Raw genomic sequence first — 26,174 nt, forward strand, 5'->3', positions numbered from 1 at the left:
ACAAATCAAGTCCGGCCACCCCACTTTTCTCCCCTCCCTCCCCCAGCAAAGAGGCCAGAATGAAGCAGGTGAAGAAACCAAAACCTTAGCCCAAGCCGGAGAGAGAGAAGGCTTCTGCTCCAATAATCCCCGCACCCTGTCCCAGCAGAAACGGGCCCCTTCGCAGCCCTTCAACCCACCCAGCCCACTTGGAGCTGACTGCCAGATTGCTGGGGGCCGAAGGCCTCCTGGGTCCCAATCCCCGGGCTTGGCTAGCCTTTCCCCGGCGGAATGAGAAGCAGAGCCCCGGTGAGAGGGCGAGGCGCTTGACCACCATCGCGGCGAGGGAGGGATGGAACAAGCCTTTGGCCACTGATCGCCCGCTCTGTCTGGAAAGCAAATGGGCCCAGGATCGCGCGCGCAGAAAGGGCCTCTGGGGGCGCCTCCCCCGGTGGATACCGGCCGCTCCATTTCCCCCTGCCTCAACATGGCTGCACCTAGGCTGCGAGCGAATCTCCCCCCGGGGACTTACCATGCCCGCCGCGGGTGAGGAAGGGCGTGCGGTTGATGGCGATGGGCACGGTGCCGTGCTTGTTGTGGAAGTGGTGCACGTGGTGCGTGGTGCTCAGGCTGGAGGAGACGCGCGCCGCCCCCGCGGGCCCGGCCACGGCCGCCAGCACCAGCAGCAGCGCGGCGCCGGACGCCACCACGTCGGAACCCCTCCGCGGCCCGGGGGGAGCCATCCGGCCCACCGCCGCCGCCGCCCCGACTAGGGCGCTCCGCTTAAATCCTCGGTGCGGCGGCGGCGGCGGCAGCAGCGGGAGCGGCGTCCATGCCACCCCGCCGACGGTCCCCGCCCGCCCCGACGACAGAGCGGGAAGCAGGGAGGGGTCGGGATCCGGGCGGGGGGCAAACAGCACAAGGAAATTCCGCGGGGCGTGTGGTGGTGGGGATGAACCCCCCAAGTCGGCGAAGGGAAACTCCGCGCTCCCAAAACGGGGGCGAGGGCGGCTCCAGGCAGCTCCGGCTGTCGGCGGCGGCGAGCAATTCCAGCGGAGAGACGAAGAAGGCCGGGCTGGGCTCCCTCGACGGGGCGGGACGCCCCCTCCTCCCCTGCTCACGGCCGCCCCCCCGGCCCGGCAGCTATCAGGAGGTGCAGCGGCGGCATCCCGGCGGGGGCAGCGAAGGGCCGGGGGCCCCCCCGGGAGGAAAAGGAGGAGGAGGAGGAGGCGCCGCTGGCGGGAAAAGAGGCACCATCCAGGGCGGGGGAGGGGGCGAGAGATTTACCGGGGGGAGGGAAAAGAAAGAGGGTGGTGAGAACAGGCAGGAGGGAAAGCGGGGCTACGGGTCGGGGGCGGGCATCGTGGCGCGGGGGTGGGGGTGGAAAAGCGAGGAAAAATGAACCCGGGAAGGAGGGGGGGGGGGGTCGGCTAGGCAGGCGACAGCAGCAAAACCCAGCAATCCAGGGCGGGAGGGCTGTAATCCTTGCAGGGGGGTCTCCGAGCGGCGCCTCAACCGAAGCGATGCGATCCGTCCCTTCCCTGGCTCCAAAAAACACCAACCCCCCCCAAGCCCCCGTTCCTCGGCTCCGCGGCGCGTCTCTGCTGCAGAGCGGAGGGAAGGCTGGGAGGGGGGAGGGCGGAGGAGGGAGGGGCGGAGGAAGCGCCCAATCGCCGGCCAGGGAGCCCCCGCCCCGAAAGGGAAACAAATGCGCGCGCGCCCCCTCCCTCCTCTCGGCGTGCATATTTCGGCACCGACGCCCCCCACATAAAGATATAAGGGACGGAGGGGGGAGAGAGAAAGGAAAAGATCGTCGGCTAGCTACTCCCTCCCCCTGCAGGCAGGGGCGGCGGCGCCCCCCCCCCCAACCCGCACAAAAACAGCAACACGAGTTCTTCCCTCTACCGCTCCCCACCCTATCGGCGGCCACCTTTGGAGGCGCCCGACCTCCTCGCCCCAGAGATTCGAAGCGCTCCGGCAAAGGATAGCGCGCAGGGCGCGCAACGAGGATGGATCGGAAGGTTCGCACCGGGAAGCGGCGGCAGTAGCATTGTTAACCTCTTCCCTGCCGGTGGTCGGAAGAGGCGAACCTTCTGCGAATAATTTAGCCCAGATGGTCCTTTAAATGGCATAAGAGGGTGGAGGGGGAACCCCGAGTGGGGAAAAGCTAAGCTGAATCACGCACGCGAGACCACAGCCACCCACCCCGCAACTTTGCAGCCCAGAGCTGTCCCCACACACTCTATGCGGGGGGGGGGCTACCCTGCTAGAGCCCCCACGCCTCGCCAGACCATCGCCGGCTTTGAAACTTCCGTGCCTGGCTGCCAAATGTGTCCGGGAATCGTCTCCGTTTCCAAGCCAGCCGGAGGGGAAGCTTGGGAGACTCAGAAGGGAGCGGGAGGCGGGATAATTGGTCCTAGGCGCAGAAGAATGAATGCCCCTCCTGACCAAAACCTGCATGGAAGCTGGTGGCCTGGTGGAGAAGCCCTGCCTCCTTGGTCTCAGACATGGGGAGGAAGAAGCCACTCTGCACATGCTCATGTAACTCTTGCGTTTGGGAAAGGGCACTCTGCCTATGATTCCAGGAGGGTTGCAGCCTAAAGAAAGGGCTGGGCAGAGGTGAGCTGACTGACAGTAATCCTTGCCAACCAGAGCAGCTCTTGCATCCCTATGGGTGGCTTATTCTGGCTACACACTCCACACCTGGCTTTCACTACCTCTGACCTGCCAAGTGTGATCACGTAAGGTGGCCTAGCAGGGTCCTTATTAACCAGGTTTTTGTTCCTGCCCAGCACTTTGGGGGTGGGGGGTGGGAGAGGGACGCACAACAGTTGCCAAGACCCTGGCAAACTTCAGCATCTTGTTCTCACAGTACAGTAGTTGGACTCAGCCAAGTGCCCATTACTTGAAGCCAGCAAGCTGGATAGCTAACTCAGTTGGCAAGAGCATGGTGCTGATAATGCCAAGGTTGCAGGTTTGATCCCTATAATGGACAGCTCCATATTCCTGCATTGCAGAGGGTTGGGCTAGATGATGCTCAGGGTCCCTTCTAAGTCAGTCTTCTAAGCAGGTCCTGAATGCCCAAGCAGCACTGACTCTTCCTGGGATTCTGAGCAACAGGCATTGAGAGCCCAGGCTCCTTCCTTACAGACCCTCTCAGGTGTAAGATTAGCAAAGGGAGTTTCTTGAGAACTCCACCGCCCTCTGAAGTTTGCCAGGTGGCAGCCTGTGCAAGGGCATTCTCTGGGCCCCGGGTTGTGAAATTCCTTCATTGTGTAGCTTTTGTTGTGGACCTCTTAACCCAGGCCCTTGAAATGGATATACCGTACTTTTCCATGTATAATGCTAGGTTTTTTACTTTAAACTAAGGTTAAAAATCTGGGGGCATCTTATACACGGATAGTGGATATGCCAATTTTCTAAATTTGGGGTCCCCAAAAGTAGGGGGCATACATGGGGGCGTCTTATACATGGAAAAATATGGTATTTTGGTACTTACTCTATTGTTTTAAACTGCTGTACCCTGGAATGTGATCTAGTGGTAAAGGGTTTGTAAGCAACAATTATGCTAGCAGAACCCTTGTGCTATATAGGGTCGGAATACACATCTTGGATGAGGCCAGGGAAGAATCCCAGCTCCCACCCACCTAAACTGCTGTTCTTAACTTCAACCCTGCCTGCCTGGAAATTGCCTCTCCCTGCTTCTGAACCTGTGGGGTCACTCTCTGATGAAGAAAAGACACTTTGCAAATGCCCAGGTGAGTTTTTAAAGTATATTTCAGCCTTACACACAAATTGGGCTATGCCTTAGTTCATATTCAGCCCTGCCCACATTAAGGAGAAAGTTCCAGCAACTCCTGGCATGCAGAGAATAGAAAGTCTACTGAGAGGAGGGGAAATCTAGGGTTGGGATGAAAAAGATGGAGCAGGGAAAGAGCAGGGTCAGGGAACAAGAAAAGGAAAGGAGGAAGTGTAATTTCTAGGACTGGACCCCCTAGAACTTCTTCTAATTGCCTCAACTGTTTATGGTCAATGAACATTTGGGAACTGGGGGAGGATAAATATGGGGAAATAAATTTAAGAGGAAGTAATAGTACCACTATGGGAAGTAACAGAACCATTCTATTCTGCCTTGGTGAGACTATACCTGGAATACTGTGCCCAGTTCTGGGTGCAACCATTTAAGAAGGATATTGACAAGTTGGAATGTGTGCAGAGGGGGCCAAGATGATCAAGGGTCTGGAAAGCAAGCCTTATGAGGAACAGTTGAGGGAGCTCGGTATGTTTGGCCTGGGAAAAAGGAGACTGAGAGGAGATATGACAGCCATCTTCAAATATCTAAAGGACTGTCACATGGAAGTTTCCTTTCTCCTGCTCTGGAGGGTGGGGCTTGATCCAATGGCTTCAAGTTACAAGAAAGGAGATTCTGACTAAACATCAGGATGAACTTTCTGACAGTAAGAGCTCTTCAACAGTAGAACAGACTCCCTCAGGAGGTGATGGACTCTCCTTCACTGCAAGTTTCTAAGCAGAGTTTGGATGTCCATCTGTCATGGATGCTTTAGGGGGTTGTACTAGATGGCCCTTGGGGTCCCTTCCAACTCTACAATTCAATTACTTCCTTTAGAGATTATCTGGGGTTGTGGTCATGACTGGGGTAACTGAGAGAGAGATGAATGGATCCGGAACAGAATCTCTTTGGAAATTAACAGGAAAGGGAGAGTGAACAAATAAAAGAGGAACCGATTTTGGAGTGATCCGGGTGGGGTGCAAAGTAACTGAAGAATTCCTCTGTGGTTATTTGGATGGGGAATGAGTGGCTGTGCCTACTGTGACCTTTACATTCTTCATTTGCATCTATACATATAAATTAGCATAAGCAAATTTTAGCCTATGGGCCCAATGCATTGAATCTTTTGAATATCTAACAAGGCCTCTGTAGGGAAGGCCTGTCACAATGTCACATAGCACCACCACCATCATTCTGTTCTGGCACTGATTTGATTTTTGCACCAGAAATGATGTACCTCAAGCCACTTTGAGCCACCACTAAACTGCAAAACCGTTGCACCTCTGAGCTCAGGAGGGGCGATGCTTGTTTTGCTGTGATGTCTCTCATGTACACCTGCCAGGCCTTGCATGAATACAGAGCATTCACCCCACAACCCGTGGCTGGCACAACTGGGTGTGGGGAGGCTGGAAGTTGCAATTGGCAGCCTGTATCTGCCGAGACACCTCTGCCCCACCTCAAAGGGTCACCCTCTGAGGACACTGAATGCAGTAGGACTGAATCTGGACACTGAATGCAGTAGGACTGGTGTGCTCTTGCCTCTGTTTGCTTCTGTAGGCAGGGGGAGAGGCTTGGGAAAGCATCCCGGAGCAGCGGTCACAGCTTGGTGGATCTGCTCAGGTCCTGGGAGCAAAGCCATTGCTGTGACTGGCCATTGTACCAACCCAAACAGATCTGCACAAAAGAGGCTCGTTTGCTTGCTCTCCTGCAAAGGACCTGAACTTCAGATGAAGTGGGTCTTGGATTTCCCAGGGAGTGGCAGGTAGGGGCAGCCATCTCCCCTGCTCACAGCCACCTGTGGAGCCTTCCCAGGAGTAACCCTGGTCTCTTTTCACAGCCTTGGGATTTCTGCCCCCTCTGCATTCAGCAAAATCCAGAAATGGAGTGGGGCTGGAGAAATGGATGCCTGGCAGTTCTGGGATGGACATTCTCCCTAATGGATCTGCCTCTGAGCTCACTTTCCCTTGGGGCTGTAAATCTCCCTCCATGAGCTCATACAGTATGATGTCATTGGCACAAGTGTGCAGGGAAGGGAGCCAAAGGGAGAGAGGGTCTCCGTATGAGGGTCGTGGCCATAAAGCACCATTTCCCATCCTGCCTTACATGCCAGGATGCTGAGCAAGTCCTGTATGTCTGTGAGCGCATGCAAAACTTCTCATTGCTGCTAGCGGGAGCTTGCTCTCCAGAACTTGGGGATCAGAGGTCAAGCTTTTCAGACCTGGCAGCAAAAGCCTTTCAGCTTAAGCACCTCCTTCATTTCTTTCTTCTGAGAACCAAGAGCCCAAGTCAGGATCCCTTGGTTCTTGGCAGTTTGGGGAATGAATCAGGATTTGGAAGGGGAAAGGCGGGGGAGGGGGCTCTTTCCTATCTCTCCCTGTTGCCTTCCTCTCTCCCAAGCACACACTCACCCTCCCAGTACCATGCAATGTTTGGAAGATGCAGCACCAAAGCCTGGATTGCAACCTGTTTGTGAGCTATAAATACAAGCGGGTGGGAGACGGATGGAATGACAGACTGGGTGGGTGTCTGCGTGGGGGCGAGGAAGGAGCTGAAGTGGAAACCAGCTAAAAGGAGAAAACCACCTCCTAGCAGCAGCCAAAGCTCAGGCGGCAATGGCAAAGAGGACTAATTTTGGCACAGGCCTCTTTTCTGCCAAAGATCTCTGGGCAGGGGTGTGTGGGTGTAGCACATCACCTTTTGCAAGCCCTGGCCCATGGGTGGATCTCCTGGGGAGGGTGTGTGTGCCATAGTTCTGAGCACAGGTACTGCAGTCAGGTTTCAGGTTCAATCCCTGGTACCTCCACCAATATTTTTTTTTTAAAAAAAAACCCAAAGCAGATGATAGAAAAGACCCTTCTTCTCTGCCTTAGACCCTGCCTGGAGAGCAGATGTCAGCCAGAGCAGGCAATGCTGGTCTAGCCTGCGGCACAAAACCTTTTTTTATTCCTGCCACATTTTGTTGGGGACCATAGGCCAGTGGTGGGCAGTTTGTCCCCTTTTCTTTCCCCACTCCCTCCTTTCCCTCCCTAAGCACTCATACAAACTAGCCACATGCCATTGGATGCCTCTCCTCCTGCACATATGAACAAAGAGTTTGAGCTAGTTGGAGGCAGCTTCTTATATTCCAGGTTACTGATCAGTGTGGAAAGGTTGTGCTCCTAGGCATGTGGAGGACGACCCATATGAGCTGACCTCCAACTCCTTCATGCAAATCCCTGAGTGCTTCTTGCCCATCTCTCCTTCATTTGAACAGTTTAGGTTGCTTTCCTCCTTTTTCCTCCCCCCTCCCCCAAATCTCTCTTTGTGCTATGTGGGGGTGGGGGGGTGGATCTCTACTAGTTTAGGAATATGTTACAACTGCCCTTGATGGGACTCAACTACCCTTCATGAACAAGTCACTCACTGTCTCCTGGCTTCAGTTCTACTGTCCGTAGGAACACCTTTTCTCTCTTGGTGTGGTTGCAAAACCAACAAAATACTCTGTACATTTGAAAGGTTAAGTTTGCCCCTGTCCTCATACTACACTTAAAGAGGTATAATACCACTTTAAACAGTCATGGCTTCCCTTAAAGGTTCCTAGGAACTGTAGATTGTTAAGGGTGCTGAGAATTGCTAGGAGACCCCTGCTCCCCTTCCCAGATTGGTTTAACAATGCATTCCTCTTCTCAGGGAATTCTGGGAATTGTAGCCCTGTGAGGGGAATAGGGGTCTCCTAGCAATCTGTTCTGCCCCCATGGACCATGGAGGATATACTCTGCCCCTGTGGTCAGAGGCAGCTATGCTTCTGAATGCCAGTTGCTGGAAACTTGTGCCTGGGTCCTGTTTGGAGGTTTCCCATAGTGGGCATCTGGTCGGTCACTGCAAGAACAGGATGATGGGCCAGATGGGCCCCTTTGGCCTGGACCAGCCTCGGGTCACTTCTAATATTCTTCTATTCTAATAGCCATGTGTGAATGCAGGAGCTGCTGTTTGTAGGAGCAAAAACAAAAACAAAACAGGAGTGTGAGTTACTGGTACCCCCTGACAAGGTAGCTCCTCCTCCCTGCACTGCCTGCCTGTGACTGGGTTTGTTTTTACCCATGGCTGCTCAAAGAGCTCAGAGGCAGGTCACTTTCAGGCTTGGGCAGGGTGTCTTCTTTGTTTTTAATAGAACCCCCAGATCCACCAAAAGTAGCCAGGTGTGAAATAATGTCTTGGGAATGGGAACACTTACAAATTCCATGTGGTTGCGCTGGGCACAGGTCAACTAAGCATTCCTTCTCAGAACCAGAACTGAGTTCACAATGCTTCAACACAAAAACCCATTCCTAACCACTACCACCCAGTTTTGTTTCAGCAGCCTGATTTTTGTGGGGTGTTTTCGTTAAACAATTGAGAGTCAGAAGCTGCCTTATGCAGAGTCTCAGAACGATGGTCCATCTAGCTCAATATTGACTACACTGACTGGCAGCAGCTCTCCAGGTTTTCAGATAGGGGATATTCCCAGTCCTACCTGGAGATGCCAGTGCAGACTGAACCTGGCTGCTTCACCCATAAGCTATGGTTCTTCTACTCCATCCCCTCCATGCCAAAAAAGGAGAAAAGATAATTCAGACATCTGCCTTCTCCCATAGTTGATCTAGATCTCTCTGAAATGTGTTCTGCAGTATATGAGGACAAGGTGGAAGAAGTTGTGGCGGGCGTTGAAAAAGGTGATGGGAAATGTTTGGGCAGAGTTCTTTGGGGGGAATGGCTGAGCTGGAAGAAGAGGCTACATCTCAAAACCTCTGCTGTGCTGTTGTGGAATAGGATGAGGAAGGCAACTACAATAGAAGGGGGTGAAAGGGTTTTTAAAAAATGAAATAAAATGCTGAGCTGAAATTAGAAGAACAGAGTTGTCAACTAGCAGGGGGGCGGCCTTGCCCGTTCCTTGAACAGTTGAACAGCAGAGATCAGCAAGCAAAGCTTCTCACCATATGGAGATCAGCAAGCCATTAGCCACTAACATCTGATGCGTGGCACGGCTGTGGTGGCTTCTAACAGTTAACAACCCCGGCTGAGAACCCACCAGCCCCCAACCCCATCCAGCCTCTCCACAGACCCACTAACTGGGGCACTCAGGCCTCCTGCCCCTGCCCCACCGGCCTGACCCACAGCTAGAGCCCTTCTGCAGAGATGGAGAAGGTTTAGATGCCAGGGGCTGCCCTTTGGATAAAACAGACAAAGATGTCCAGCCCCTTATAGTGATTCAACACTCACCCCCGCCTCCAGGCTCAGTTTGAACTACCAAGGATTGCCCTGAATGCTAGGACTTGGCCCTGGATCAAGAATAAATAATATAAGAGGCATTCTGAGCATGTGAAGTGTGCCTCTACACAGACAACCCTCCCCATAGCACTGAGGAAGGGGGGGGAAGGGCAGGCCATCCAAGCAGGTCTAAAACAACCTATGGCCCAGTACGATTAACAAGGTGAGGGTGGGGAACCTCCAGCTTGCACCCCACCCTCATGTCTGGAAAGGGCAAAGCAGGCCCACAGCAGAAACCAAGGAGCCCTTTCAGAAGAGACTCTCTCTCGCCATCTCACTTTTGCTGTGAATGAAAAGTCCCAGATGCTCTGAAGGAAGAACTGAAAGAAGAGAGAGGAAGAGAGAAGCAACAGACAAAAGCCTCGCAGGGAAGGTCAAGTGCCCAGGCAAGAGAGTCCCAGAAGGCAGTGGGCCCTGCCTGAGACAGCAGGGGGGAGCTCTGGAACAGGGGTAGGAAAGGACAGACATCACCCTAGCAATGGAACCATTCTGCCAGTTCTGCCACCCACTGCACTGTTCTGCCAGTAAGAGATGGAAGAGGAGCCTTGGCTAGCAGGCAGGGCATCTGGTTTGCCTCCCTATCGGTGCTGTGTTCAAGATATGATGTACTGACAGTGCTCTGGAACATGTGCAGAGTTCTTTCCCCTCACCACTGAAATATAACTACAGGGGGAATAGGAGGGGATTTACTTTGTTCATGTTTAGAACCTAAGTTTTTGGTTTTTTTAGTGTCAAGACTTAACATCCAGCGCAAGCAAATTATCAACATATGCCGGAGTTTTCTTGAGCATATGCAGAGTGCCTTTCCTTTGCTGCCACTAAGGTGGGGAACTGCCTCTCAAATCTGGGTTATCTTCTCTCCAGGTCATGGGGCATGACTTGTGCACTAGAAACTTCATTCTATAGATTAAGCCCTGCCCGTCCCCCCAGCTTTGAGAGGGGAGTGGGGGCCAATGTACCCAGGAGGGCAGGAGGTGGCAATGATGGCAGGAGTGCCCTTCCCTGGCTATTGCAAAGCTGCCTTCCTCTGACTCCTTTGCCACTCAGACAAATCTTTCCAGTTTATTAGGCTCGTGAAAGCTTTCTATGGACGTGGCTGCATCCGTTTATTGGGGTGGGGGTGTGGAGAAGCAGCTACATGAAGTGACATTTCATTATAATACAAACCAGGATGAGGAGCCCTCAAGCCAGTGCCCCCCCTCCCCCAGACGCCCATATCAGCCAAGAAAACCCAGTGCTTAATGAAATTCTAATATCCCCTAATGGGTTCCTAATCTCCAACCCCAGTGTCCCCCCCTTCCATGTCCCATCCCTGCGCCTGACATTTCTCTGGCCTGGCGTGGGAAGATAATAGAGAGACGGAGCTGGCAGGCGGATGGCAGCGGCGATGGGGCGTGTGTGCGTGTGTGAGCATCCAAGTGTGGGCACCATGCTGCTCTTGCCCAGAGTCTGGGGCTGGTTGCGGGGCCCTGCCAAGACTGGGGTTGCCCAGCTGCCAGAATTCTGTCTCCAGGGAAACCTGCATGGAGGCTGGTTCTCGCCATGTCACTCCGCGCATGGGCAGGTGCTCTCTTTTTTTTTGCGCCCCAACCACATTGTGCAAATTGGCCATTGGCTTGTGTGCCACTTGGGCAGACAAGCATCATGGGTTGGCCCCCAATGAGGACTAGTCAGTTAGTTTTGGGGACTCGCTCACGCATGTAGGATTGAAAGCGGGGAGAACAATACTGCTGCTGCTGCTGCTACTGCTGCTGCTGCCACCACCCTGGGGGTCCCTTCCTCCCATGTCTTTGGTCTCGGAAAGATACTGCTGCTGCTGCCGCCGCCACCCTGGGGGGTCCCTTCCTTCCATGTCTTTGGTCTCGTATGCACCAAGATTACAAACCATGTCCAGGTGCCATGTGTGCACCCTACTGCCACCGCCTCCAGAGGCAGCACCCACAATTTTGTCGGTGGGGACCTGCAAAGCGACTTTCGCACCAGCACCTCCGCAGGGAGACTCACTCCACCAGCCGCACTCCTGTGCCACAGAGAAGGAGGGTGAGAGCAACACCTCACCCACAGACTGTGCAGAGTGCCATGCAGAGCTGAGAGGGAGGAGGGACATCCGAAGGATCCAGTGGAGATGGGGGAGGGACACACAAGGGGATACACAAAGGGTCATAACTACTGGGATCTGCCATTGTCTGAAGGAGCTGGTAGGGGGTAAAGCTGCTCTCTCCCCTTCCCCCCCCCCCACAAAATCTGCAAAGCACCCTCCCCTCTTCCTTTCCCCCTGCATGTGGCCAGCATATAAAGCGAGCAGCCAAAGCCATTCAGCGGGTACCAGCTGCTTCCTGCCAGATGTTATCACAGCCCCCTCCGGTGCCCATCTTGAGCCCTGCATTCTGCTGGGGCAAGAGGAGGCAGGGGGCGGACACACACACCTGCCGTGTGGCTCCATGGATCGAGTACTGAGCTTGGATCTGGGCTTGCTGTGTCACCTTCGAACCTCAGTTCCCCACCTGTAAAACAGGAGCAGTGGCTCTGTCGTCCAGAAGGTGAGCACAGTGAAAATATACAGAAGACACACGGGTCACGTTTCCCCCCACAAGTGTACATACAAATTGCTATCTGTCCTATCTGACAACTAGAATCAATGCTCTTTTACCCACAACTTGTTGCAGGAGTGAAAATGTAGGCCAGAGGCTGTGACATCCAGGAGAGTCTAAAGAGGGGGCTCCTTCACACTTCCGTTTGCCCCACTGCTTTTCCCCAGAAAAACCTGCAGTTTAATGCTGAATTGTAACAAATGGCAATTGGGTTTTCTGCAGATTGCCGTTTGTTCCAATTCAGTCCTAAAAAGTGGGTTTTGCTGGGGGAAAGCAGTGGGATGAATGGAAGTGTGGATGAGGCCCCTCCTTAGACTCTCCCGGATGTCAAGGCTTGTGGCCTACATTTTCCCTCTTGCAACCAGTTCCGCGGGTGAAAGAACATTGGGGCAAAGGCAAAACAGCTCAGACAATTTCCTAGAAAATACAGGATAAGCGGCAAACGTAAACACTAGGAAGATCCAACAGTGAGGAAATATTGGTTAAAACAGTGGCAATAAAACAGCCGTAAACGCTATCTTACACTGCAACTGTGTGCCTTAGACTGAAGCCTTCAGGGATTTTTTTGTTTTGTTATCTTGCCTCAAAGAGGGCACCAGAGAGCAGGAGAAGATCCAAAAACTAGGGCAACTCAGTGGGACCTTCACAGTAGGCGTTTGGGGCAGGAGGTGCCCAAGGCTCCCTCAAGAGAACCAGCAGAAAGGGGCCCCAAAGGCAGCAAGGATGGCTTGGCACATTTTGAAATAAGTGAAGCAATAAAGTCATCATCGCCTAAAAAAAACAAACCTTCCCACGTAAGATCACTAAGTCCAGAGTCCAAAATGACCTAAGAGCACCAACCCTAAGGTAACTGAGCACAACTGAATGGGAGGAGGTTTTCTGGAGTATGGACAGCATATTTTCTTTTTCTCCAAAAAACAAGAAACAAAAAAAAGAACTTGGGGTTGATTGGCTAAGCAGGTTGGGTGGTCAGTTTAGGGGAGAAATAAATAAGTACAGTATTTCATGTGTCACATGACTTGACTTGGGGACTTGAAGCGGGTTTGGACTACCAACTTAAATGGTTAAAAAAGTCCATTGGGGAAGTTCCCAGAGAATGGCTCCCCAAGAAGGAGAAGGGCTGTCCCTTGCTGGCACAGCAGCTGCTTGGTTTGCAGAAGCCCTCATCCCACCCACAATTCCCAGCAGCATCTCCTAGAAGTGTTGGAGAAGGTTTCATGTCTGAAACCCTGGAGAGCCAGGCCCAAGGATTAAGCTGGCTTGCTTGTAACGTAAACCACAAGCAGGATGGGTCCCATTTGACTACCGCCTGTCAGCAAGAGAGTGCTGGGGTAGATGGATTTGTGGCTTGACCCAACACAGGGACTCTTATGCTCTGTTGAAATGTTTGTCCTGTGACCTCTGCAGATTCCCACCCGCCACATGCCCCCAGCAGAAAGACTAGATGGCACCTGGCAGTAGGCGTTGATCCATTTGGGGGGATGGGGTACTGTCCCACTAACCTCAGCCTGCCTGGTAGAGCATGAGACTTTTAATCTCAGGGTTGTGGGTTGGAGCCCCACATTGGACAAAAAGATTCCTGCATTGCAGGAGGTTGGACATGGTCTCTTCCAACTCTACAATTCTATGAGCCACTTCAGGGGGGTGGCACTGCCTTCTTCCTCCATGCTGCCTTTGTAGAGTTCAAAGTGGGGCAGCTAGAAGGAGTTGGCTGCGCCTTTGTTTGGCTCAGGCCCCAGCACCTGTTTGGGCTCCCTGCCTTTTCCCACATAAGCATCTGTCACCACTGGGTGCTGGGTTCGAGGAATGTCACCCTTCTTTTGCCATGGCACCCACACCCACAAAATCTTTGTGTTTCCGCTCACACGATCAAACTGGGGGCAGTGTTCAAGATGGCTTATTTTGAGAATGTGTCCTTGTAGGTGACTGGGTGGTCCTCCTCTGGCTTGTGCAGTGAGGGTGAAGGGGAGGGCAGAGCTGGACTTCCCCTTGTACCCGCATCCTCAACGCAACACACAGAGGAATGCAGGGAAGGTGAGCGTAATTAAGGGTGACACCTTTACTATTTCACTTTGTTTTCCATCTCCCAGCTCCTGTACACAATTTCATTATGCCAACGTAGTTTTAATTTTATGTCAGATTTTAATATTGCCTGCAAAATGTTTTCCCCCTTACCCCCCCCCCCACCACAAAAAATTCTCTCTGCTTCCTTGCTTGCTTTCAGACCCCACCCCCTGCCCACTTTTCTGCTGGAATCTGCCAGGCCAGGCAGAGGCCTTAATAACAGCCTCAAGACACTTTAATTTGCAGCTTTTAAAAGCCATGTCATCTCTCCTTTAATTTTAGCACCAGGGGTTGCAAATCAACTACTCTGTCCTGCCTGATTCCCACCCACAGTCTCAGCCCCCCTCCTCCCACCCACATAAGCAGAGGCACACACACACACACACACACACTCCCAACCCCAGGCCCCTTTGCAGAACGAGCTCCATGTGCCCCAAATGTAGAGAACTTTCCATCTCCCAAGCCACACCTTTTTTCAATCTGAGGGCCACATTTTCTCATTGGCAACCTTCGGGGTGGGGGCACATGGTGAAGTGGAACCAGAGGCAGAAGTGGGTGGAGCAAGGGACTCTTTGCTTTGTCCATTCCAGCCACACAAAAATCAAGTTTCTTCACACACACACACACAAACACCCTCTCTGTCCTTCTTCCACCCAGGGAAGCAAGCTGCATTATCACAGTTCAAGGACACCAGGCAGGCAGGCAAAAGCACTGGAGGATGGGGCAGAGCAGGGTGTCTGGCTTGGAGGAGTCCCGAGAGCCAGACAGAGGGCTTCAGGGCCTCAATGTAGTTGCTGGACATCAGCAGGTTCCCCACCCTTGAATTATATTCCCACCCCTCTAAAATTAAAACTCAGTCGTGCGGTCTGCTAAAACTGAGGCTGAACCCTGGAACCTGACAAAGGAGAGTTCTTCTGAGCATGTACCGAGTGCCTGTATAAGATAAAAGGGTTCATCTATGGGGCTTTCTCCTTTTAGAAACAAATCACAAACACATTGTTCCTGCGGGTTGCGTGGCACCCACCTCTCCCTGAATCAGAGAAAAGCCTGGTTCATTAAGTGGGCTGTGATTGCTATGCAGAGAGCCTTCCAACCTGCCTTGATTATTCAGGCTGAAGGGGTGTCAGAAGGTTTCCCCTGGAAGTGAATCACACCCAGCGCTGCACGCGGGCGGGGCGGGAAAGGTGAGCCTAGTGGGCTGAGCCATGTTCGGGGGGGGGGGAAGCACCCCAAAGAACCCTGAGGTTGCTTGTCTTTGATCCTGCCTTTAGCCCAGCCCAGCCCTGCTAGGCTGGCTGCTACACACACACACTTGTCATTCCTCCAGACTGACAAGGACACTGGAGGTCTCCAGTGCAATGTTTCAGTTCAAAAGGGAATGGGTTTCTGCAAAAGCCACCCTTTGCTTTTCACACAAGAGCTCCATAGATTCACGTGAAAGGAGCCAGAGACAAGAGCCCCATTTTCAAATGCCAAGGGCAGGCTCGAAAGGTGGATGGTAAACAAAGAGGAGGAGATGTGCAGTGCATGTTTAGGTAGAAAGGGTGGGCGGATTAGTGTGTGTGTGTGTGTGTGCGCGTGCGCGCACACACATTCACACACTGACACCAGGCCTCTTTGGAAAGGAGGGAGGCCATCATACACCCTAGAGATGGGAGCCGCCCCCTGCGTGCTGCAGCCGCCCTCCTCACAGCAGTCTTTACCCACTCAGATGCCCTGCAGGGACCTGCTCCTGCTCCGGCCTCAGCTAATGGCTCTGAAGCACAAGGCAGGCGCATCACCAATGCTGAAGTTGTGCGCTTCGGGTGCCCCCTTTTACTGAGGGCCAGAACCCTGCCTGGCCTCTCTAATCAGAAGACCATTAACAATCTGACTAATGGGAGGAAGAAGCCCCCCCCCATGTCCTAATTGGCCTGGACACACAACCTCACAAGACCAAACACACGCACACACATCCTTCCACTTCCTATCAACCTTTTTAAACAGGGCTTTGGAGAACACATTCTCTCATGCGCCTCAGCCAAGTGTTGAATCCCTCCTCCTCCTCCTCCAAATTGGATAGCTCAGTTGGTTAGAGCGTGGTGCTGATAATGCCAAGGTTGCAGGTTCGATCCCCACATGGGACCGCTGCATTCTCCTGTGTTGCAGGGATTTGGGCGAGATGATCCTCAGGGTCCCTTCCAACTCTGCTACAATTCTATCATTCTATGACTGGGAGTGGGCTGAGAGTGAGAAAGGAAGTCACATTTGCACTAAGGTAGCCACTTGCACATTGTCCCCAAAGAAGGGAGATGCATCAGCAGCAGAAATATTTAGCTTGCACCACAGAGGTGTGGGAGGAGAGGCCTTGGAGCCCCCTGTCTGCTCAGTCTGCTGCTACCCTGATGCTCACAGGGAATTTCAAGCCCCCCCCCCTGCCTCCCTTCTCAGGGTTGTCTTTCAACCAGACATGGACTGGACAGTCCTTCAAATAGAGGGCTGCCCTCTGTAAAGAAGGGCGCCTGGCAAGTGGGGAAGCTCATCCTGAAATTGCCAACCACAAAGTGTGCTGGGGGGGTCTTGGGCCAGTCATTCTCGCACACACTTTCTCTCTGCATCTTACCAACCTCGCAGGACCATGGAGAGGATGAAATGGCTCAAGTCCCAACTAAGCCATTCCTTGTCTTTCTGCCTACCCTACCTCACAGGGTCATTTTGAGTATGTAATAGGGAAAGAGAGAGCCCTGTATGCTGCCTTGAGCTCCTAGGAGGAAAAGTGGGCTAGAGATGCAATACGTGGCAACAGAACAAAACTAATACCATGCACTTTAATGTTTACCACAAGGGTGGCCAACTCCCAGCCTGGGGGGCTGGTGGTCTGGTCCTCCAAGCCAATTTTTCCTCCTCACATCCCCCCCCAAACCAAAAACCTAGAGTGACACTGAGAGCATAGGGGGTTGATAGAGAGGTTGAAGCCCCCTCCCCCAAACCCAGGGTCCTACGGGGGGGGGAGTGCAAATTGTGCTGCCTTCCCCCAATGCCGTCATGTCAATCATTTGATGATGAGGGTGGGCATGCCTGTGTGAGAGAGTGTAGGGAAACCACAGCCACTGCTGCCCCCTGAGGACTGGCCAAAGCTGGGTGCTGCACTCAGGTCAAGTAACAGGAGCCACCCCCAACTGACAGCCATGTTCCTATTTAGAACAAATTTGCCCGGCTTTGCTAGGACAGAATCCAGCTTTTTAGCTGGGCTTTGACAGACAGCCAGGCCCAAGGGGCTAGGGAAGCAGTTCAGGGACTGGAGGAGATGGGGATGTTCTTTGAACCAAATGAGGCATCTAGACTGGGCTCATGTTTTGTGGGGAGGGGAGAAGGAGGAGAGACAGAGAGGGGCTGCCCGTGAGTCAGCTAATCTCAGAGAGGCTGGCCAGGGCTGGCTGCAGCCATTGGCATGTGGGGGGGGGGGGCGCGAATGCATTCTTCACATGGCCGGAGGCACACCCTTGTCCTGTTCTAGGCCAGAAAACAGGTTGCAGACACTGGGCACCGCTGCCTCCAGTTAAATCCTGCTTTTCGCAATCTGAAGCCTAGTTGGAGAAGCCCAGGTTGGAGACATGAGCCACCTCTGGGGTGCAGTTGGAGAAGGGAAGGAGGCTGGGACGACGATGACCGATTCACAGTCAGCCAAGAAAGGAGGAGAAGAGGCTTCTGCTGCAAGCAGGCGGTCCACAAATAGCCTCCCTTAACCTGTGAACAGGGTTTCTTGCCGCGTTGGGCCATATTTCTCAGCTCGCTGTGTAAATCTACCAGCCCTGGCTATTTATGGCCTCCTTTTTGATTTATAATAAGACTGGCCTTCATGTTGCGACAGCCAGGAGCTTAGCGAACAGACGGAAGCAGGAAGATTGAAGAAGTGGGGGGGGGCATGTGCTGCTGGACACCGGTGCCAGGTGTGGAAAGGAATGGCTCTTCTGATATCAGGGTACCCAGGTGTCCTGCTTTAGGAAGGGCAGTCCTCACTCGGCCCAAGTCTGGTTTAAAGAGAAATAACCTTACGAAATGGGGGGGGGGGGTGGGAGCTTGAATGCCTATCAACGGTGAGCACCACCTGTACAGTGGGCTGGGCAGGCACACAGCTCACCTGGCCGTTGTCTGCCCCATTGTGATGAGATGTATTCATCTTTCTGTTTCAAATACAGCAATCATTCCTGTATCTGCATCCTGGTTCAGTTCCGGGGGGCAGATGTGGCCCTCTGGGCCTCTCCCCTACCCCCACCCTCCTCAAGTGCCTTTTCCTTGGATAGAATGATGTGCAGAAACTGGGACAAGGCCTTTGACCAGAGGGGTGTGTGTATGCCAGAGATGGGCAGGGCCAGTGCAGCTTCCTGGCTCTCTGGCTCACAAGTACAGCATTGTCACCCTGCACGTGCTCAGAGGCACTTCAGATGACCCCCTGGTGTTGTAACCAGGAAAAAGTATTCTGGACACTCGCTCTCCAGTCACAGGGCCCTGAACCCATCACAACAACTTCTTTAAATACAGGGCAACAGTATGTTTGCGGTGGGGGGTGGGGAGAAGAGGAGAATGACCCTTGTCCCCTTCCTCTCTGGCACGCTTCGGGGGACTGGCTTAATAGAGCCTTGTTAGAGACTCCTTGGAGCTCGTTAGCCAGCCCCTTGCCTCATTAAAATGGATTGGGCTGTCGGCCCCAATATGCAAGTGGTTTCATCAACTGCAGGGCGCAGAGGTGGTGGGTGGGGGAAAGGAGGGCTCAGTGGGGAGGGGGAACAGAAACACGCACCCAAGGGACTCTTGAGATAGTAAGGAAAAAACCCAACCTTGCTTCCTGGGATTTGGAGAGTGTGTCCTCCACACCCATTATCTCTTGATTTATCCCAGTCCATGTTTGCAACCAGACCTCTTCTGGGGCTCAGGCAGGGTCCCTAAAACTGAAATGTAGCCTCCTCTGGGGAGGTGCACATGGAGCAGAACACCCACCCCCGGCCCACCAGAGAGGAGCATGTAGTGCCTTTCTCTTGACAGGTGCTCTGTGCTTCAGCAGGAAGACATTCAAAAGGTAAAGTGTTGGCTAGCATTGGGGGACATTGCAACTGGGGTGTGTGTGCCTGTTGAATGTCTGGTTGCTGAATAGGGTTTGAGAAATGCAGAGCCTCTGCCTGCAAGCAGTGACAGAGCAGAGCTCATCCCACCCCTTTCCTGCCTCTGACCATTTTGGAAAACTGAGCAGGCAGCTCAAGTAGGAGCTTCAGAGGTGGGGGAATGAACAGAGAAAGGCTGACCCCAAGATAAGAAGGCTCAGTGGGTTGGGGAACTCTGAGCAACATCAGTATCACCTGAGTCATTTCTCTGGCCTGCTCCTCCCCTCTGAAGTGCAGCAGAGAAGACAGAGCCTTTCCTGTGGTGGCTCCTTGCTTTTTGGAATGCCTTCCCTTTAGAAGGTCCACCTGGAGCCCTCTTTACTTTAACATTTAGGCACCAGGCCAAGGCATTTCTACTTTCCCAGTCTTTTTAAAGAACTGCTAATACAGTATTAGTTTGACTTTACCGCCTCTTTAAACTAGCCATTACATCTTTCAATTTGCTGCTTTAATTTGATGTACTGTATGCTTTTAAAAGCACTATTATAATTTTATATTTTGCTTTTGCTTCTTATTGTTGTGTTAGCCACCCTGGGAAAAGACAAGCTATACTAAAGGTGTAAGATGTAAATTTCAGATGTGGATAGTTAAGATAGGTAACTATTCCCACCTCGTATCCACAGAATCTAACCAAAAGCAGAAAAAAATTCCTTCCATTTCCAATGTTCAGGCTGTGATGCTGTTCCTTGTATATGCACATGCGTGCGTTTGTGTATCACAAATCTCAAGGGAACCCAAAACTCTCCAGTGAGGCTACAGAATGCTAAGTAAATGTTTTGGGGCAGGGGGTGCGGCTTTTGTGGGTAGAGAAGTTGAGGGCGCTGTCACAAATGCCAAGGTGGGAAGACCTCCTACCTGGGGCCTGGCAGGGAAATGTGTGGCATGGTGCTTAGAGTGATTGGACTAAGACTGGGTAGATTCAACTCCCCACTCAGTCATGAAGCTCACTGGGTGACCTTTGGGCCTATGACTGGCTCTCAGTTTCTAATGTATGACACCTTGAGCTCCTTGGACAGAAGATGCATAAATTCTCCACCCTATTTTCTGGCAGAGAAATATGCTGGAGGCGGTGGCAGGGGGATTTTGCAGCTTGGGGTTATTGTGGTGGCGAATTTATCCCAACCATTACTTGGGAGGGGCTGGCAATTAGCAGCGGCAACAGCACAACTTTTGTTTTGTGAATCCAGAAGCCATTTTGCACACACACCCCCAACGATGGCCAGGGCCCTTTTCTTTCAGGCAGGGAGGAGAGGCAGAGGCTTGCCAAAGGAAATTCTCAGAGCATTTAACTAAAATGGGTCTCCTGACAAATTGCAGCCCAGCTCCAGCCTGGGAGTTTCGTGGGTGGCCAAGGTGAGGTTGTTTGCCAGGTGGCTTGAATGCATTTAACTCTGGCACCAGTAATAATGTATGCTAGGCTGGGGGGTGGCGTGGGGAGCTGGGTGCCAGACTCCGGGTGGGCAATGGTATGACCTTGGGGTGCTCAGCCTAGTCTTGGCAGGTGAAAAGAGGTTGGCTGCTAATTTTTTATGTTGTTTGCAATGCTACTCTTGTTAGTTCTAGGCTTTTAAAAAAATCTCTGATTTGTGTGTGACTTTAGCAATGGGACTTAAGATGATATTCCTGTTTTACTGCAACCTTCCTCAACCTGGTGCCTTCCAGATGTTTTGGATGACAACTCCCACCAGCCCCAGTCACTACAGAGAAATAGACCAAAATGTCTGGGGCACCAGGCTGCAGCGCTCAGCAGCAGCAGCAGCAGCAGCAGCAGCAGCAGCAGCAGCAGCAAGGGAAAGGCACTCTGCACATACAGGACATTCTGTTTCCTGGAGAGATGCACCTAGCATAGAAAACAGGTTCCAGATTAAGCCTTGGCCTGATGTGCTCTGGCTCTGTTGAATTCAGCCCCTGGCCTCTCCCTCCAGGAAGCTCTCAGAGGGGCCAGGAGAGGTTCCCATAAACCCACACACAACCCAATTTCCCCATCTTTCACTTCCATGGCACGGCACGGAGGCAATTGTTCGTTAAAAACTGAGCAAGGGAACTGTCAAGATAAAAACTATGCAGGAGAAATATGGTTCTCTCAGTGCTGGAGAGGGAGCTGTTCCCTTGCCCTTCCTTCCCAGCCACCCCTCAGAGAGTCTCCCTTAAGGCCTGCATTGCTGCAGAGATACCAGCCAAGTACCCTCCGCTGCAAGCAGCACCACAAAGAGGAAAACCCCCAGCGTAGAACTGGAATGCACCCCAGCGCATCCACCCAACAGGGCAGTTACTCCCCAAGGCTTCCTTGCCAGGTACCCACCAGAAAAGCCCACCCTCATTCCCCCCCCCAGGCAGATAGACAAACCCCCTCCCACTGCTCAGGAGCTCTTTTGAGTACAGATACTCCCCTGCCCCAGATCAAAACCTCTCATTCTCCTGTCATCTCAGCCCTTTGGCTGCTCTGCCTTCCACAGAACAGGGTGGGGGCTGGGGGAGGTAGGATGGTCTGCCCTAGACTATTAGTACCTTGTTTTTTATAGCGAATTTTAAAAAAAGAATCTGTTGTGCATCACATACAGAGATAATGTAACAAAGTGAGATTAATTATAGTGCATGGTGACTGCCAAGTGGCAGCAGGGTTTGCAGAGGGGCTCCTCTGAGAAGGGGGGAAGGGGAGAAGAGACGCCATGCCCCCACCAGGTGACCTGTCCTCCCTCAACCTGGGAGGGCCCTTACTTTGCCCTGCCCACCCAGACCCCTTTTCTTCCCACCTTTGGATTCCAAGCTCAAACCTTAGTCCTCCATGAACTTTTGTGCCATATGTTCCTTGCTCCTGGCAGATATGATAACTTGGGACACCCACCCACCACCTCCCTCCCTCCCATTTCCCCTACTTATCCCACTTTGAGATGCTGCCTTTCTGGAGCATCTGGTTGCGGACTCCACCCTCATGAGCCAAAGGCAAACCTGGGGAAGGTGGCGGCGAAACAGATCAATCTCACCTACGGATATTGGTGCAAATTCTCAGGCGGACGAGACGTTCTACCCAACCCAATACAAGACCAGCCACAATTGTTTGAGAAGCTCAGCAATGAAATGTGTCGGGGTGTCAGGGTGTGTGTATGTGGCTTGTGCAATTCAGCTGTAGTGGTGCAGAGTTCACCTTCTGGCTGCCATCTGTTCAGTGGGGCAGAGGGGGCTTCATTGAGTGGGGTGTAGGCATTGCCATCTTCACCCAGTTCTCAATGCTGAATCCCCCCTTCCCTCATAGTCCCCTTTGCCGTTTGGAAGGTTCTTGCAGCAGGGAAGAGCCTTGGACCCCCCAATTCCCCCATTTGCCATTCTGACAGCTCCCTGCCCCATAAATGAGAGCAAGTGCCCTAGTGCTGCCCTCTGCTGTGACAAGAGGTACAGTCTCCCTCTGCTGTGGGGCACTGAAGGTTGCTCCAACTCCTTCCCACTTTTCCGCAGCGGTATGTGTGAGGGTTCGCGTGTGCAGGGAGGTTTGTTCTCTACCGTGTACCATAAGACTTTCTCCTTCCTGCCCCCCCTTCAGATTATCTATAAAGTGTGAACTTTAACTCTGGACACAAAGAGATGACTCGTTTTCCACTGATATGCATTTGTGGAACGCACAATGCAACAACCTTTTAATAATAACGGTGTCGCTCCTAATAATGAACCTCATGTGGTTTTGCCAACCGCATGCTTGCTTTTATTCCTTTGTTTTGTTCAGCCTCATCTAGCCACGGGTACCGTGGACCTTGAGAAGCTTCCTGGGTGCCCTGGTGACAAGACTGCCAATAGACACACACCCCATTGCTCCCTTGGGGACTTGACTGCCCTCTGTTCCCTATCCCAGACAGCAAAAAGTCTTGAGGAAGCAGGCTGCCAGAAGGAGCGAAGGCGGGCAGCACTGGGCCCACTCCCCAAAGGGAGGAGGAAGGCTCCAGTCTACAAAATGCCAGCCCCAGCCCAAGCAGTGCTACTAGTTCATTGCCTTGCTCAGCGTCCAGAGTGTGTTCCCCCCCTTGGGGCTAATAAGCTCCACCCTTTGCCCCTCCCCTCCCCTCCCTCTCACTCCCATCTCCCCCCCTTACTCACGGTCATTGCACACGGGGCCACCATATGAGGTCATGGTGCAATCGCAGGTGTAGCCGTCCCATTGCTGAAGGCAGACGCCCTGGTTGGCGCAGGAGTCCTCCGTGCAGGTGGTGCTGGGACCTAGTGGGAGGGGCCAAAGAGAGAGAAAGCAAGAGGGGGAGACTTCAGGGCTTTCTGGGGTTCCCTAGTCCTCCCTTGTCTTGTCTGCCTCTGCCTACCACGTGGCAGGCCCCAGAAAGCAGCATCGCCACCATCACAGCTTGTCTAATCAGCTGCACCTCTTCCTTGATTGGCTCACAGTTGTTACGTGGGCTGCTGGCCTCCTCTCCATGTGGGGCTGCCCTTGAAGATGGCTCAGGCAGCAGCTGAGGCACGATTCTGCAGCCCCGCGGCTGACTGGGGATTCCTTCAGACTGGGTGGGTTTTTTTGTGGGGTGGGGATATATTCTGCATTAGAAGTGGATTTATACTGGGCCTTCCATACACTTTTCCACTTTATTAGTTGTTCTGAAGTGCTAGCCTGTTCATTAACGTAGAGGCATTTATAAACAGCTTAGTATTTTTAAAATATCTATATGGCAAACAATTTTATTTTGTTAAAACAAACAAACAAACAAACAAAAACCCCAATACCATTGAAACCAAGAAAAGCAGCAGAATAGAAACATGTGAGGGCTTATAAAAGGCAATAAAGCACAACTCCATGGGATTCAAACCAATGCAAGAGGGCCCCAGCCTTGTGGGTCAGGAAAAAGCCAGGAGGTAAAGTTATGTCTTTATAAGTCTCCCGAAGCCAGTGGAAGGGAGGCTGCTTCACGCAGGGGAGAGAGTATCATGGCATCATGCCATGTGTGGGGGCAATGACAGGAAAGGTCACTACCCTGTGATGTTCTCCAGACTTCTCCAGACAATCTAAGTGATCCAGGGACAGGCAGCCTGTCGAGTAATCTAGTCTCTAGTTGCTCAGGGCTTCAGCTGTTAACAACAAGGCCTTAAATGCTGGTCTGGTAGCTGATCGGCTCCGTCAGCACAGGTGTAATAGGTGCACATCCAGGTGCTCCATTCAGCATCCTGGCCACAGCAGCAGCCTGCACTAGCGAACAGGAGTCTGCTGGTGCAGCTGCCAAGGCAGGGCTCCTGTCCACATTCCTTCCTCCATGTTCTGCTGCTGCATGGTTGCCATATGGAAGGCCCCCTTTTGCACCGCAGCGCAACGGAAGCAGGACCAAAAACAAACCAGAGCCTGGGTGGTGTAAGAAGTTACGGGATTTCAGCAGGACTTTCTGGGACATGCACTCGTCAGAAACAAAGCAGCCTCTCTGCCCTCCCCCCTAAAAAAAATTGCAGGCAGGTATCACATCAAACTGCCCCAGGTCCATCATGAGCACAAATCATCCTGAATGCACAAGGGGAAAGGATGTCTGGAGGGGCCTGAAGACAAATGAGGAAAGGTTACACTGTCTGGGACATTTTAGTTACAGGTAGGTAGCCGTGTTGGTCTGCCATAGTCAAAACAAAATAAAAAATAAAAAAAAATTCCTTCCAGTAGCACCTTAGAGACCAACTAAGTTTGTTCTTGGTATGAGCTAAACTATGGAACTCCCTCCTACAAGATAGACACCAAAAGAGGATTAGACAATTTCATGGAGGATGAGGCTATCAATGGCTACTAGCCATGATCGCTATGTTCTAGCTTCCTGGTCCTAAGGACACAAGAGGAGTTCTGGTGGATCAGGCCAAAGGCCCATCTAGACCAACTCTCTGCCCTAGAGTGCTAGCTGGTATCCTGAGTGGGGAGAGCTCTGCTGCTGTTCTGCTCATGGACTTCCCTCCGCCTTGCCCCTGTGAGAAATGTAAAGTGGGACTGCGTGGGCTCCCTTTCATCTGATCCAGGAGGACTCTGGGGAACGTCAGCAGCCACCTCTCAGCTCTGGTGCACCAAAGGCCAGTTCAAGGTGAATGTGATTCTCTTCAAAGCTCTTAGCAACACAAGGATGTTCCAGCTAAACATATTTAGAAAGGAGGAAATACTGCATTTGTGCATTCTTGCTTTACTGCAAAAATGAAATGAGGGTGTTGTTGTTTTTTAATGAAAAAAAAACCCAGCTTGGGGGTGGGTAGGAATGGAGGCCAGGGACCACAAAGCAAGACATCACAAGAGCAGCCCACTAGGGATGCAAATAAGGCTTCGCTGCCTCCCAGACGCTATCCCCTGCCTCCATGGCCTTGTCGGCAGAGTCTGCACGGGGCTGGCTAGCGCAGCAATTACATTCAAAGTCAGAAAAATTGCTATTCGAGCCTTGAAAATTTGGGAGGACAAGAAGGGAGCACCATTGCTTGGCAGAGCCACTGCCTGGGTGACAAAGTTAATGGAAGAATGCAAATTCCAGAGGAAACAGTCTCTTGGGTTATAGGAAATGAGCACATTTTTTAAAAAAGGAAAGAAAGAAAAGCTGGGTCAGGTGTGAGGGAAAGGGATTTCGAACAGAAAAGCAGCAGAGAAGGGGAGTGTGTGCTTAACCTGTTCCCTGCTCCCAATCAGACCTGGCCCACCGTACACCCCCACCCCCTTACCATCACAGCCCCTCTCAACGTGCCCGATCCGGTGCAGGGCGTCAGCGATGAGGTCCGGGAGTCGGCCATTGAGGTCCACGGAGGCCAGGCAGCCCTGGAAGCCGTCCCGCGAGGCCACTAGCTTGGGCAGGTTGTTGAACATGTTTTTGCTCAGGCCTCCAATGTACAGCTCCCCTGCAAGGTGGAACGAACACATGAGGGGCCCTGAGACCCCAGGCTGCACCTCCCGGTTCACCCCCCCGCCCCACAGCAAATGCCCAAAGGCCTGTGTGGCTGTGTGTGTTTTGGTAGTGGTGGTGGGGGGGGGAGGTATGACCATGGTTGTGGTTGGAGAAAAGGGAAGCTGGTCAGATCCTGTCAACTTAAGAGCTATCAAATCAACTCTTGAGCATAAAAAGATGTCACTGTCACAATGCAAAACAAGCCCACCAAGTCTAGAGGAAGATGAGAGACAGCAGCAAATCTGCACAGGCCAAGGAAGGGGAAGGGTGTGCCTGCTGGACTGTCCTGGGGGGGGTAGATGCTCTTGGCTTGGGGCATCACTGCTGCTGTTTCGTTTCATTCCTGAGCAGCCACCCACCCCCCACCCACAAAAAATCAGACCAACAAAACAGAGCAACTGCCTAAAACAACAATAAAGGGGTGCTATAAATGTACCGTAGGCTG

At 52.6% G+C, this 26,174-nt stretch overlaps 1 protein-coding gene across 36 annotated transcripts in view; it reads right to left on the minus strand.

Annotated features, from left to right (window-relative positions):
* Positions 1-26,174, minus strand: part of NRXN2 (neurexin 2) — a 285,739-nt gene that overhangs the window by 119,747 nt on the left and 139,818 nt on the right. For 32 of the 36 annotated variants that reach the window (XM_033136171.1, XM_033136170.1, XM_033136168.1 and 29 more), the window contains 2 exons: positions 25,509-25,682; positions 22,935-23,054 (listed from right to left, as the gene is read on the minus strand). In XM_033136171.1, the coding sequence (XP_032992062.1) occupies positions 22,935-23,054; positions 25,509-25,682 (294 nt within the window). Of the gene's footprint in view, positions 1-511; positions 1,319-22,934; positions 23,055-25,508; positions 25,683-26,174 lie in introns of those variants that run through there. The other 4 variants (XM_033136189.1, XM_033136187.1, XM_033136186.1 and 1 more) reach the window with 2 other exon arrangements.

The sequence above is a fragment of the Lacerta agilis genome, chromosome 17 (genome assembly GCF_009819535.1).
Source record: "Lacerta agilis isolate rLacAgi1 chromosome 17, rLacAgi1.pri, whole genome shotgun sequence".
NCBI lineage: Eukaryota > Metazoa > Chordata > Lepidosauria > Squamata > Lacertidae > Lacerta > Lacerta agilis.